Below are 15,706 nucleotides of genomic sequence, written 5' to 3'. Positions count from 1 at the left end.
TCCTTATTCTCCGCAAGTAGCGCTCGCGTCGTTAGATCAGCGAAAATCTGAGATCCTGGTCCCGATTTTGGAGTGGTTCCACTTTCTGTGGAACCCATCGTTGGCGTTGTCCTCTTATACTACTTCATGGTGCTGACTCTACAAAAACTCATGTTAATGGATTAGGATAATTAGGATCGATTATTAGGCCAGATTCCAAAATGAAAAACGGAACTTCTACAATCTGTGTGTTCTTTTGACACCTCCGACATCGGGAACTTAATTGCAAGATTAAAAGATTGGTAATTTACGTTGGTAGGAAATGTTTTGGTCAAATAGGATCGGAGTTTCCTTATTCTCCGCAAGTAGCGCTCGCGTCGTTAGATCAGCGAAAATCTGAGATCCTGGTCCCGATTTTGGAGTGGTTCCACTTTCTGTGGAACCGATCGTTGGCGTTATGTCCCCTTATACTACTTCACGGTGTTGACTCTACGAAAACTCATGTTAATGGATTAGGATAATTAGGATCGATTATTAGGCCGAAATCCAAAATGAAAAACGGAACTTCTACAATCTGCACCTCCAACATCGGGACACTCGCCAGCTTGTCGACGAGCTCGTGCTCGAGTTTTCGATCAGACGACAACCCTTTATTTACAAAGCGTATCAATAGTGCAGTTGCTGCCCTCTGAATTTCGCTTCATCTGCTCTTCCCCGCTAGAACTCCTCGAACTCCAGCTCGAACATCCTCCTGATCACGTCGTCTATCTGCAGCTCTTTCGAGACCTCCGACGTCAGGTCGCTCACCAGCTTGTCGGCAATCCTGAGGAGGAATTTTTCATTAGACACGGTTCAGTTTCGACCACTAAATAAACATAGAAAATAAATATAGAAAATAAACTATACACTAACTGGATAGCTGATACCCTGGGTTGGGTAAGTATAATGCGTCATGTAATATACGTGGTTTTCTACGCGTATAATACAACGTATAATACCCCACTGAACACCTAACAGTTACGTAACTTAAGACTAACACATAACATAACGTTTGTTACGATGTAATAACCTAACAGTTACGTAACTTAAAACTNAAATTGAGTTAGTTTCTTTTATTAAATGTATGAAAAATTAATATTATTTTAAGGTAACTGAAATTATAACGTTAATATAACATGTTACATAACATGTTACCTTACCAAGTGAGAAATAATAACAAACATCTAACTTTCATGTTACTTTTATGCTACGTAACATGTTAGTTTCGAAAACGTAACATTTACCCAACTGTTATATAATAGTGTTCACTGGGACGTCCCTAGTTTTCTACGCAAACGCAAAGTACATTCCGCCCTTCTCTTTTTAAATAGAAAATAACAAATCCAATTAAAAATTTTATATTAAACAGGGTTAAGTCGAAAGAATTTGAACACAAACGGTAAATTAATTGTTTCTTAACAATTTTTACGTGTTTATATGTGCACTAAAAGACATTAACCTCGCGAATCATATATCATGCATCTATGGAATCCGCCATATTGAAAACGTAAAATTCTAAAAAATTTTGAATACAAGCGGCAAATTAATTTATTATTCTTTAAAATATTTCCGTGTTTACATATGTGCTAAAAGACGTTTATAACCTAGCAGAAGCCGTATATCGTCCATCTGTGGCATTCTTCATATTGGAAACGTAATTTACTGGTTTTCTACGATTTTCTCTGGTAAACTACTTTGTTACGCATTATACGTTAAAATCTTGAAAAACCTCGAAAAGTGGGTAATTACCTATTTGTTCTATACAGAGAGGACTTTGACGAACTCAAGGTACCCCAGCGCCAACTACACACAGGCAGCGATACTAAATAAGTAACGAATGCGCATGTGCAAAAGTTATGAACTCTCAATCCGTCAAACGCGGGAATTACAAACGAACCGTCAATTCACCAAGGTAAACTTTTAAGGTATAAATGTAAGAAGAGGCATAATATATGTATAAAATGATGCGTTGAGCATATCGTAAGAAACCTTCGACTAAAACAAAACGGTTATCTTCTTTTTTCGTAAGTATTTTCATAAAAATTACAATGATTTTCTTCCAGTAAATTAATTTGGTACCTCTTATACTATCTACGGTTGAATCGCGCATTATTTTGACACATGCGCAAATAGTACGATATTAGCTGCCGTGCCCATTACTAGAGGCGCTGTGATCGCTTCGAAACGTCACGCCATTTTGTAGGATACAGCTATCCAGTTAGTATCAGAGATTAATGGAGATATGTTTTATGCCATTGTAGAGTGAGGCACGGCTCCCTAGCGTCTTGGAACTGTTTTAAAAACTGCGAAATGTTCCCTATCGATAAAGAAAAACCCATCTGCAGATTTCAAATACGGCACAGTATCGATAGAATGAAGTTTCGCCTTTTTGTTTTTAGTATCAGGGTCAACGTACGTTGGGAAACAAGACTACGAATACGAAATAAAGTTGCTATGCGTGGATGATTGAGTTTACAACGCGACACCCACGTATACCCTGTTTTACCGACCACGAAGATTTCGCCCCTTTGAAAGTAGTTCCAATTTTTACAGAGGGGTAAAGGGCGTAGAGGGCGCCAGGGGGCCGTGCCTCCCTTTCAAACAATGCCGTGAAACATCTCTCCGCTCATCTCTGCTAGTATATAGATCACAGGTTTTTATGAAGACGTGGGTGTTTTACCAGGCCACAACGTCCCAGGGCTTGTTCTGTGTGTTGCTGGAATACATCGGGCTCGAACTACACGATTGCTGGTAGTTGCGCCGGTACTCCAATGCGCATGCGCTCACCTCTTCTGAAACTGTCAGCTCGGTTGCGCCACTTTCCCTGGACACCTACCAAAGAAAGGCGAAAATGGCTACACACACTGAGAGAAAAGCAGCTGCAAAACTGAACTATTTGATACGGTTAAGGTGAAGTGAAACACGTCGAGGAACTTGATCGACGTCGATAAAGAAGATTTTTCTAAATGCCTACGTTGCCGACGTTCGTTTTTGTATCGACAGCTGGGCCGAATTATATTGGATATTGTACCAAATGGCATACTCCACCTGTCGTTTTCGTACAATAAATACCAAGAAATCGAAATAAAACTCCAGAAATCCTCTGGATTCGTGCTTTCTGGGGCCCTAATTGACTGCGGAGGGACCCCCTGCGCCATCTGTGATTTCCAGGTCAATTAAATTTTTCCTGCGATACCTCGTATTACCATCGTTTTAGCATAGAAGCGCATACAACACTTTTTTTGCCTTTATCCCGTTCAAATGCGAGTTTATCGGTTACCAGAGTGTTCTAAATTGTCCTAAAACTGTCCTGATCCTTTCGTTTCTCATATCAGAGCCTTCGATAATGGTATATCGATCGAAATATGAGAGCTCGACGCCATTTTGGTTCTGGTCTGGGCTGAGTTAAGACATTTTTTTCAAAAATCCAAATTTTGAATGTGTCAGGACAATTCTTAGATGATCAGGAGTAATGTGTCAAGTTTCGGCGAGTTTTGTCTAATACCCTTAAAAGAAAGTGTTGTATTCTAATCGACTGACTGGAAGGGGGTCTCACTTCACCTTAAGGTGACGTGAAAGTGGCATTAAAAAGGTTTCGTTCATGAAACTTTTCTCCAAACTGGATACACTGATTTAATTTAAACTTTACAATATAAATATGTAGGATATAAGGAAATCCTGAAAATCATGAATATTAAATTTGTTACAAATTTGTTCATAGACATTTCCAAAATTTGTTATAAAAAATGGAATTTCATGGGTGTCAGGAGCTTCCTTGTAGCCTTCGCATTGAGTTTGTGAAGTTTGAAACGATTCGGTACACCCGGTTCAGCGAAAAGTTTCATGAACGATCGACCCTTCATATGGCACTTTCACGTCCCCTTAAGGCGTTAAAAAGGTTTCGTTCATGACACTTTTCTCCAAACTGGATACACTGATTCAATTTAAACATTACAATATAAATATGTAGGGTATAAGGAAGGTCCTAAAAGTCATGAAAATTAAATTTGTTACAAATTTGTTCATAGATATTTCCAAAATTTGTTATAAAAAATGGAATTTCATGGGTGTCAGAAGCTTCCTTGTAGCCTTCGCATTGAGTTTGTGAAGTTTGAAACGATTCGGTACATCCGGTTCAGCAAAAAGTTTCATGAACGATATTTATATGGAACTTTCGCATCCCCTTAATTTTACTATAAAAAGTCTCCGAGTGCATTTCGAGCTACGAGATGTAAAAAACAGTTAATTTAACTGTGAATTTTGTCTCGGGGTACCACGAGGAGAAGCTAGTCGACTCACATGCGAAGACGACTCCTCATCTCTTGCGACCCTTTCCGAGTCGGCTTGGCAGGAGGCGTCGCTGAACTTCGGAGCTTCCTCGGCAGTTTCATTCGCCGAGAGACAGATCAGCTGAACGTTCTTCGAGCCGCTCCGAATCCCGCACGACCTGTACAAATGCAAATCGCAATGACGACCTGAGCATTAAAAAGCGAGTGTAGGTCCCGGTAAAGGAAAGTCGGTCACATTGAATTGTAAAGTCGGAGGCGAGAATATCGCCGGAATTTCCTGGCGGATGTTCCGCCACGTTTTTCACGTCTGCGATGAGATCCCTAGTAGCACAAAATATTTCACCTATATTTTCTGTATATTTAACGCATATCGTACATTTTGTAAATATTTAGCAGACATTTGAAATATTTGCAAAGCGTTTACTTTAGAATATAGTCTTTATAANAAATATATACAAAATGTACGATATTCGTTAAATATATAGAAAATATAAAACAAATATGTGCTACTAGGAGCGGTTTTAACAGCCTTTTAAGGTGATGTGAAATTGGCGACAAAGAGTTCTCGTTCATGAAATTTTTTTTACTGGGTGTAATGAATCGATTCAAACTTTACAGTATAAATATGTAGAGTATAAGGAAAGTCCTGAAACTCATGAAATTTCATTTACTGTTAAATTTATTCCTACATATTTATAAAATTTGTTATAAAAAATGAAATTTCATGAATGTGAGGACCTTCCTTATAGCCTCCGCATTCGCGTTGTAATGTCTAAAGCGATTCGGTACTCCCAGTTCGAAGACAAGTTTCATGAACAATTGACTCTTTGGATGCCACTTTCACATCCCCTTAAAGAGGGATGTGCATTACTTCCGGTAGGTAGAGCCTGGGTCGTCCTCGGAAGAAATTAGTCTGACGGGATTCCTCGGTGCCTTGTATTCTTTCAAGAACTCCATGATGGTTTTCATCGATGCCGAGGACACAGGCCTGATCTCGAGGTCGTTTTCCTGAAAACGAATCAAAATTACAGAGCGACATGAAAAGGGTAATTTAAGGTGAAGTGAAACCCCCTTCAAATCAGTCGATTCGAATACAATACTTTTTTTTAAGGGTATTAGACCAAACTGTCCGAAACTTTGAAACATCACTCCTGATCATCTAAGAATTGTCTTGACGCATTCAAAATTTGGATTTTTTATATAAATTTGTTAACTCAGCCCAGACCAAAACCAAAATGGCGTCAAGCTCTCATATTTCGATCGATATACAATTATCGAAGGCTCTGATATGAGAATCGAAGGGGTCAGGACAATTCTACGACAATTTAGAACACTCCGGTAATCGATAAACTCGCATTTGAACGGGATAAAGGCAAAAAAAGTGTTGTATGCGCTTCTATGCCAAAATGATGGTAATACGAGGTCTCGGAGTGAAAATTTAATTGACCTGGAAATCACAGATGGCGCAGGGGGTCTCTCTGCAGTCAATTAGGGCCCCAGAAAGCACGAATCCAGAGGATTTCTGGAGTGTTGTATTCGAATCGACTGATTTGAAGGGTGTTTCACTTCACTTTAAGGATGTGAAAGTGGAATTCCTAAGCTCGATCGTTCATAACGCTAACTGGGTGTACGGAATCGTTTTAAACATTACATCATGGATATGGAGGCTATAAGGAAGTCCTGACACTTATGAAATTTGATTTTTTATAAAAAATTTTGAAATGTAAATAAACAAATTTTCAAAAAACTAAAATTTTGTGGGTATCAGGACCTTCCTTCCAGCCTCCATATTCACATCGTGAAGTTTGAAACGATTCGGTACCCCCAGTTCGGAAAATTTCATAATCGAGACCTCTTTGCCGCCACTTTCGCATCACCTTAATGAGACTTCTATGTGCCCATAATTATGAAAGTGGTCTAAGTCATATATTTTTTGTTTCGAAATTACATTGAATTAATTTCGTTTGAAATAATATGGCGTGAAATAACTGATGCTCATTTTTTTTTTTAATTTTGACTTAGACCACTTTCATAATTATGGGCACATATATCCACAAATCTGGAGCACCATAACGCACCTCGTGCGTTACGAGAGACATTAGATCTGCGATAACCGGCACCAAGTCGGACAGTTGTTTCCTCGTCATCGTTGCCGCCTTCTCGCCCAGATGTCGCCCACAAGCAACCGCGTCCTTTTTGTAAACCTTCGTTTCCTTGCAGAGCGTCAATCCAGGTTCCTTGGACACCAACGTGCGGTTTTGCGTGCCGAGATTCCTACTTTTCGGGACCAGGTTCATCGAATCCCTGGACTGATCATCGCTGCTTCCCTGGATAACAAACACCGTAACGAGGAGAAGGAATTTAGTTGACACTGAATAGACAGATGGCGCAGGGTGGCACTTTGCAGTAAATTATAGTATTAAGGTGAAGTGAAACCCCTTTCAAATCAGTCGATTCGAATACAACACTTTTTTTTAAGGGTATTAGATCAAATTGTCCGAAACTTTGACACATCACTCCTGATCATCTAAGAATTGTCCTGACACATTCAAAATTTGGATTTTTGGGAAAAATTTTGTAACTTAGCTGAGACCAGAACCAAAATGGCGTCGAGCTCTCATATTTCAATCGATATACAATTATTGAAGGGTCTGATATGAGAAACGAAAAGGTCAGGACAATTTTACGACAATTTATAACACTCTGGTAATCGATAAACTCGCATTTGAACAGGATAAAGGCAAAAAAAGTGTTGTACGCGCTTCTATGCCAAAAGGATGGGAATACGAGGTCTCGGAGTGAAAATTTAATTGACCTGGAAATCACAGATGGCGCAAGGAATCCCTCTATAGTCAATTAGAGCCCCAGAAAGCATGAATCCAGAGGATTTCTGGAGTTTTACTTCGATTTCTTGACATTTATTCTACGAAAACGACAAGTGGAGTATGCCATTTGGTACAATAACCAATATAATTCGACATAGCTGTCGATATAAAAACGAACGTCGGCAACGTAGGCATTTAGGAAAATCTTCTTTATCGACGTCGATCAAGTTCCTTGACATGTTTCACTTCACCTTAAGGGCGCTCACCACTCCAGCGATTTTGCAGGGCCTCACGGGGACAACGATTTCGGATGTATTTCTAAACCGATCGAGCTTAACGAGTGCTCATATCGAAAATAAAATGTTGACCTGTGTTTATATGGGAGCGATTTTCGATAAGTGGTCATTTTCATATAAAAAAGTGCAAGGACATAATTTCAATGCCCTTTTACCTAGGAAGGAGGTGCTTGATCGAAAATCGCTCCCATATAAACACACATCAACATTTTCTCTTTAAAACGAGCACTCGTTGAGCTCAATCGGTTGAGAAATACGCTCAAAATCGTTGTCCCCGTGGAGCAGGCCTCCAAAAGGCAACGACGTGGGGGAGAGGCAGCCCCCACGCGCCCAAGAGCCATCCGTAAACCTCCTCGTGGTGGGGCTGGATGCGGATCCCTATGGATCCGTAACGAAACGGCAAATGGCTACTGGGGAACCATGAGAGATGCTCGCTCTGCGGAGTTTGATCGCACTCTTGTTCCCCCTAGAGTTACCGGCGAAAGGTGGCCCTCGTCATGGGAATACTTCTCGACCGGACGGCTGGAGGTGCTCCGGGTAACCCGTCCCGTGTCCTCGGTTTATCCGGGTGCGGGTTGGGGGCCGGCCCTACCGGCCGTAATAAGAAGGCCGGCGAGCTAGTACGGGCCGATAGGTGGGATAACCGATCCGATATTTGCCGGGTCAACTCGGCCGATGGATCGGGTTCCCACCCGACCTAGCCGGGAAAGCTCGCCAAACCACGCTGGAGCATTACGTCTCAGCTGTCGCCTTGCACGGATGCTCGCACCACGCGGGTGCAGGGGAGAGACCTCCACGTTGGTTCCCCGCGGGCAACGGGCGGGGTCAAGCGGCCTCCCTTCGGGGAGTGCGTCGCGGAGGCCCCGACCCGGCTAGCGCCTCCCCAGGGTTTGTCGAGCGGTCCAGAGCATTCGGATTTTTCCAGGTCCGTCATGGGACTACCCCCCCTGATAGTGGGGGCGGTAGTGACGTTAGATTACGTATACCCTTCGGGGTGCCGCTAGAAACCAATGGTTTAGGCGCGGTTGGCCTTCGGGCCGGTACCTCGAGACTTGTCCCCGTGGAGCACCTTTTTCAGGATTTTCAAGTTTCTCGCGAGAAATTTGGGCATTCCTTAGCAACCGTTGCCGACTCTAGGCGGAGCGTCCACCTGGCGTGTGCGTGCGGCCGAGGGTCACACACGTTTCGGCGCCTAGTCCAGAGGCGTCTAGCCGTTGTGTGAGTCCTATACGTGCAAAATACGCACACATTTTTTGCCCGTTGCTAAACACTGCCCATTATGCGTCGCGTCTCCCTCATTCGAGCGAGAAAGTACGTTTTGGTTACCTCCCACCGAATTCGATGCTAATGCCATCTAGCGGTGGAAGTCATCGTCCCCACCTTGGTGGTGAACGCCGTTAAGGGGTTACACCACTTTGACCCACCCAAAAATTACGGTTTTTCGAATTTATTTTCTATTTAAAAAGAAAAGGGCACAATGTGGTTTGCACTCGGGTAGAAAACTAGGGATGTATGATACGTTGTAATATACATGTAGGAAACCATGTATATTACATGACGTATTACACTTACGCAACCCTGCCTGAGACCCTTACCGCGGAGTTCATAGGCACCGAGTCCATTACGGTGCCGATGTCGTCTTCCTTTACGGGGACCTGGATCTTCGCGCGAGTTCCTTCCTTGGACGACCTCAGGTTCGTGGAACTGGGGTTGGGACAAGGAAGTCGTTCCAAGGGGATGCGACTGTTCGAAACGATCTTGGTGGAGCCGCGCATCCTATCCCGGCGGGGACAAGTGTCTGGAAAAGGAGAAAGAAAAACCTTTAAGGGGATGTGAAAGTGGCATCCGAAAGCTCAGTCGTTCATAAAACTTTCCTACGAACTGGGTATCTCAAATCGTTTCTTACTTTAAAACGTGAATATGAAGACCCTAAGGTAGGTCCTGAAACTCGGGAAATTTCATTTTTTATAAGCTATTTTTAGAATACCTATAAACGAATTTTAAAAGGATTGAAATTTCATGAGTTTCAGGACCTTCCTTATAGTCTCCCTATTCACGTTGTAGAGTTTCACCCTATTCGGTAAACCGTGATGGGAGAAGTTTTATAAACAACACCTCTTCGACGCCACTTTCACATCGCCTTAAGAGGATGTGAAGACAACAAACAAAACCGTAAACGAAACAATATAACAACATATTAAGGTGAAGTGAAACATCCTTCAAATCAGTCGATTCGAATACAACACTTTTTTTTAAGGGTATTAGACCAAACTGTCCGAAACTTTGACACGTCACTCCTGATCATCTAAGAATTGTCCTGACGCATTCAAAATTTGGATTTTTCAAAAAAATTTTTTAATAGCCCAGACCAGAACCAAAATGGCGTCGAACTCTCGTATTTCGATCGATATACAATTATCGAAGGCTCCGATATGAGAAACCAAAGGATCAGGACAATTTTACGACAATTTAGAACACTCTGGTAATCGATAAACTCGCATTTGAACGGGATAGGACAAAAAAAGTGTTGTATGCGCTTCTTTGCTAAAACGATGGGAATACGAGGTCTCGGAGTGAAAATTTAATTGACCTGGAAATCACAGATGGCGTAGGGGGTCCCTCCGCAGTCAACTAGGGCCCCAGAAGGCATGAATCCAGAGGATTTCTGGAGTTTTACTTCGATTTCTTTATAATTATTGTACGAAAACGACAGGTGGAATATGCCATTTGGTATAATACACAATATAATTCAACACAGCTGTCGATATAAAAACGAACGTCGGCAACGTAGGCATTTAGAAAAATCTTCTTTATCGACGTTGATTAAGTGCCTCGACGTGTTTCACTTCACCTTAAGACCTACAAAACAGGAACAAAGCACGCGGGAGACGTTCTGGTACCGCCGCGTCACCACACAAAGGAACAACCGCATGGAGAGCGACTAGTTCCTTATGCTCTTACAACCCATAAAGAGAACAAACTCCAATACGAGACAAAGGAATAATACCCAAAACAGTTTAACAGTTTGAGTTGGCTAAGGTGTCCCAATGGATACTGCAGGCCAAAATAGGTGCACCATCACAGAAACAGAACAGAAACATCGAAAGGGAGAGAAAGAGAGAGAGAAATAGAAGACGCCCCATGTTCCTTCTCTCTCGATTTGACTGCCTACACAGGCAGAACGACGTGGGGGCCACATTAAGAAACCCAGACCTAGTCATTATCTGCGATGTTCAGCCTGGAGTGTCAAATTGGACAATGAATGTCGTTCTTTGAACCTCTTGAATGACTAAAGTCAACTTTATATCCACGTCCATGGTTTTATTGCGTAGTCCGCTTGAACCTGTTCCACGTACTAGGTCTCCTGGGGCGGCGATTCTTTGGCACTCGGTTCTCCGAAGCGTACATGCTGAAGCGATTCGCTGGTTCGGCCATTCCTCGGCCTCCATTGCTCGTCGTCGGCGTGCCGGATACCGCGGTCGACCGGGTCGTCTGGCTCGTCGCCTGGGACTCGTTGTCCGAGCTGGGTCGCAATTTCGACAGGATAGCCGAGCACCTGCAGTGGGTGTCTTTGCCCTGAAACGTTAGAAGAAATGTTTAGTTGCAACTAAGCGTCACAGATGGCGCCATTGGTCAGACAGAGTTACAAATATCATGAATCCACGGGATTTCGACAGTTTTACATCGATCTTCTTAATCATTACTTTACTAAAATGGCATATGAACGCATCACGTCGTATAATTCTCAACATAGAGCATAAGAGACTTCAACATAAATATAAATGTCGGTAACGCGACGCGCCAGCATGTTACCACTTGAGTATTCAAAATGGAGTTCCCACCAAAAAGGGCACAGATGAATTTTAATTTATCGACGTCGATTAAAATTCTCATCGCCTTCCGTATCATCTTAAGTAATTCTTGATTAAGAATTCCAACTTGAATGTTGATGCAACCATCTCTTGGCGATGTACATACCAGGGGATGAACGTCAGCATCTCCGGACCCGAAGTGGTCGTCGCCGAGATGAACCTTGTTACAGATCTCCTTCAGGTCTATTACAATTTGTAGGATTTCCTTGAGCTTCCCGGGATAGCCCTGCAGGACGCAGCTGGGTATGTGCCTGCAATTAGAGACAAACCGATGCAAGTGGATAGAAATATTTACTCGGTACTTCCACTTCGACACCAAATACGTCTAACTTCCATGTTACTTTTATACTGCATAACACATTAGCTTCGAAAACGTAATATTTACCTAACAGTGTTCAGTGGGGGTGTGTGGGGATGATGTAATAAGTAAGAGTATTACGTTGATGGTATTTTGTCCCTACCTACAATAGGCCTTCAGCCCGTTAAGTGCGAGTCTGATTTATTGTATAATACCTAACTATTGCCAAGTGCCACAAAATAATAAAAAATAAAAAATGACATCATTTGTTATAAAATTGCATTATTTTTTATTAAATGTTTGAGAAAATAATTTTATTCTAAGGTAACTAAACTTATAACATTAATATAACATGTTACATAACATGTTACATAACATGTCACCTTATTGAGTGTAAAATAATAACAAACATCTAACTTCCATGTTACTTTTATGCTGCATAACCCATTAGCTTCGAAGACGTAACATTTACCTAACAATTATATAACAGTGTTCAGTGGGGGTGTGTGGGGATGATGTAATAAGTAAGAGTATTACGTTGATGGTATTTTGTCCCTACCTACAATAGGCCTTGAGCGCGTTAAGTGAGAGCTGATGGGCAGCGATCAGCTTCTGCTCGATGGCTTGGGTGTGCAGAGAGACGACCCTCCTGGTTGGTTTTATCCTAGCATTCGGTGAAACCGCTCTCACATGACGACGAATATCTGCAAGCTGTCGACCGAGGTCGTACAGATAATTCCTGGAGAACCTAATCGCGAATTCGGTCACTCCTCGCTGTCTCCTGCGCAGATCTCCCTCGCCATCCGGCAGAGGGATCCGGTTCAGCCTGAAGGAGATCTCGTCTAGGATTTCGGAGATCCTCCTTTGAATGGTCAGGATCCTGTGCCCTACCCCAGGGTCTGGTCCGATGAATTTGGAATCCGAGTTTATGTCCACCCGTTCCGGACTCAGCTCCGGACTAGAGTTGTACTCCGGGTCGATCGTTGCTCTTCGACTTCTTCCAAAGTTGGATCTTTGTTGCGTTATCCTGTGATCCGAGGACGATATGCGGCCGTTGGTCTTAATTCCCTGTTTCGAATCTTGCAACTTCTCATAGCTGGGCTGAACGTTCTCCTCTTCGGGTATTGAGAGCAGAATGTTTGTGCTCCCGGTACCGTTGTCTCTCGTCGATGGCACTACCTGACAGGATTGAGCTGATTTAAATCATTTCATTAAAGTCACAATTAAAATAATCCAAAGATTTTAAGCTTTCGTCGACAACAGAGTTGTTCCTTAAATGGGAGTGAGCCGCGTCCATTGTCGCTGGAGGGCCGATGTTTCGCAAACGTTCCTATTCGCTTCATCAGGACAGACACTGATGTAATGGGTCCTCGTTCTTGGGGAGTCCCTTCTTATAGAGTTGAGGTGCATCCTGATTGGTCGTTCGGGTTGCCGGGTGGCAGGGGCCGCCCAATCCGGAGTCGCTAGATGGGGGGGTCGACCAATCCATTTTTCAGGAATTTTATTGACCAAATAAATTGTTTAAAAGCCGGGAGAAGAGTGTTCCAAATGGGATTCATTTGATATCCTCTGTCGCGATTTATGTTGTTATAACACCCGGAACACTCGGCAATAATAGAACACCATATGGAGACTAGCCACAAAATTCTATTCGAAAACACATAAATCATAGCCAACTTCTCCAACTTTTTCTCCAGAAAACGTAGAGTCAATAGAAATAAAAGAAAAAAGAAAAACCCACAACATAAATCGCGAAAGAGGATTTAAAGTGAATTCCATTTGAAACACTCTTCTCTCGGTTTTTTAAAAATTTGTTTGGCCAATCAAATTTCTCAAAACCTGATTGGTCGACCCCCCACCTGGCGACCCCGGATTGGGCGGCCCCTCCATACTAGGCAACCCGAACGGCCAATCAGGATGCACCTCAACCCTATAAGAAGGGACTTCCCAATAACTTCCCATTATTAAAGGTTTGAAAAATTAATATTATTTTAAGGCAACTGAACTTATAACATTGATCTAACATGTTACATAACATGTTACCTTATTGAGTGGGAAATAATAACAAATATCTAACTTCGATGCTTTTATGCTACGTAACACGTTAGCATCGAAAATGTAACATTTACCTAACAGTTATATTAGAGTGTTTTGTGGGTATGGATTTGTACTCGTTATTTATATTATTTCTGACAAATAATTGAAAAATTTGGCTCCGCAAGGAAAGTTATATTTTCGGAAGGCCATGTTTTCACCCATTCAAGTTATTCAAAGTACATCCTGTGTATTTTGAGTGCGAACTTAACATTTTTGCATGCAAAGGTTCTCCGTTTCCTGTTCTCGCAAGTGTAAAAACGCACACAGAGAAAATGTACCATTCCCCCTTAATGCTAGTGTTTATATGGAATACTGAAATAATTAATATTCTTTAAATATTTCAAGAAAAAAAACCTCTGACGTATACAAAACACCAGAAAATATTATTTTCAAATAAACGAAAACATATTAAACATAGTTTAACTATTCTCACATTTACACAGAAATACTAATTTCGATGGTCTTTTGATTTCTCAGTTCATATCAGTAATATTTATATGCACATGTATTAAGAAAACATTCTTTCTACATTTGCAGACGATTACAGTGCACAAAATTGGAAATATCAGATTATCACTCATATGTTCTCTATTCGCAGGAGTAAACTTATGAAAGTTTTTTTAGTAATATTAAATAAACCTCATATTTGACATGAAAGATTCATTTGAATAATTAAAATATTTTTAAAAGATCGTAATTTTGAAATCAACGATTTTTTATTTCAAAATTAATCACTCTTATTTTCTTTTCAAGCAATCATTATTTTTATCAATCGTCTTACCTGATGCTTTTGGGTGGCAGCCAGTTTCTCCGTCTGCGAAACATCAAGAGCTGGAGTCATACGATTCAACGGTTCAACTACGATAAAGAGAATCAAAAAGTATTAAAGTTACTTGTTCCCGAGATCGTTTCTTTCCGCTTGAATACGTCGCACCATAAGCTCTCTTACTTCTCTCTGGAAGGGCATCTTCCTCTAATCTTTTCAGTTCCCTGTCAGCTTCCTCGATACTATCCGTTAAAAGGTCCTTCATACCTTGCGTCAAATGATCCAACTCGTTTCTATTCGCCTCTTCGAGTTCCCGTCGTTCGACAAAAGATGCCCAAGTTCGCTCTTCGTCCAGCTTCGCCCGGCGCCTTCTTACAGCTTTTACGATACCCCTAAACTGATTCGCAGGTACATACTGCAACAAAGGAAGGTAAACCGTTCATCGATGTGCAAAACAATGCTTAGCAAAAGACTAGGGATCCATTTACCTTGAAATTAAAGTCATCCTCGTCATCGTTCTCGGAAAGCAGCAACTCGTCCCGATCCTTATTATTCAAAAAGTCTATTTCTGCAGACCTCAGGAGGAATGACATTTCTTTTGAGGTTAGGTTCGAACCTTGTCGCCTAGGTGAACTCGTTCTCCGTGGTCATTCGCAGCCGGCCGTTCTAATGGTAAAAGCAGAGTAGAAAAGGAGGTGTACAAATGTATGAAAAACCCGCGCGACAGAGGCAAACGCGAACAAGAACGGGCGGCCAACGAGAACCCGGAAAACCTGGAAGGAACTTGCGCTCGATGACAGTTCGAAAGCCGGTGAATGGGTAAACAAACAGAACGACAGTGGCGCCATTTGCGGCGCTCTCCTAAAACTCGTCGCTAATCTCAACCTGATAATCGAAAGGTTCGTTCGCGTTGACTGTAGTGTTCGAAAATTCTCGGTAACATAAAATTGGAGAAGGTAACTGTGAAACCTACCGTAAGTTACCGGGAACATTGAGAATTTAAGAGAACATTAATTTTGTTATTTATACTTTAGGTTTCTTCGTTTAAATAAATTTTTTTGTTTCAATCAACTTCAAAGTTCAAGCTAAAGAGTAATAATTACTATTAGAAAATATTGATTATAGGGTCGTATTTACCTCCAGCTAGAAATATTCACGTATGTACAACTTCACGGAAAATTCCATGCGATTTGTTTCAAACGAACTGATATTTTATTCTGCGAAGAAGCGAATGGGAGGTTTTGA

General features: G+C 41.7%; 1 protein-coding gene across 3 annotated transcripts; it reads right to left on the bottom strand.

The window, feature by feature from the left end:
• Nucleotides 1-34: 34 nt before the first annotated feature.
• LOC105694353 lies at nt 35-15,254 on the bottom strand. Of its 3 annotated transcripts, none has more exons than XM_012414903.1 (12): nt 14,950-15,254; nt 14,589-14,876; nt 14,477-14,509; nt 12,158-12,777; nt 11,407-11,551; nt 10,785-11,004; nt 9,024-9,226; nt 6,386-6,634; nt 5,179-5,315; nt 4,318-4,465; nt 2,699-2,850; nt 35-802 (listed from the first exon to the last, which is right to left on the bottom strand). In XM_012414903.1, exons 1-12 carry the CDS (start codon nt 15,052-15,054, stop codon nt 697-699), a joined length of 2,406 nt encoding a protein of 801 aa, XP_012270326.1. In that variant the 5' UTR covers nt 15,055-15,254; the 3' UTR covers nt 35-696. The 3 variants fall into 3 exon arrangements, with proteins under 3 accessions (XP_012270326.1, XP_012270327.1, XP_012270328.1); XM_012414904.1 differs by having other exon boundaries at nt 14,477-14,553; nt 14,645-14,876; XM_012414905.1 differs by having other exon boundaries at nt 14,477-14,553; nt 14,729-14,876.
• Between the last annotated feature and the right edge of the window lie 452 nt (nt 15,255-15,706).

This window comes from Orussus abietinus, unplaced genomic scaffold, assembly GCF_000612105.2.
Source record: "Orussus abietinus isolate OABI.00-Male unplaced genomic scaffold, Oabi_2.0 scaffold381, whole genome shotgun sequence".
Lineage (NCBI taxonomy): Eukaryota > Metazoa > Arthropoda > Insecta > Hymenoptera > Orussidae > Orussus > Orussus abietinus.
The sequence above is the reverse complement of the archived record's forward strand: the minus strand, read 5'-3'. Positions and strand labels throughout refer to the sequence as shown.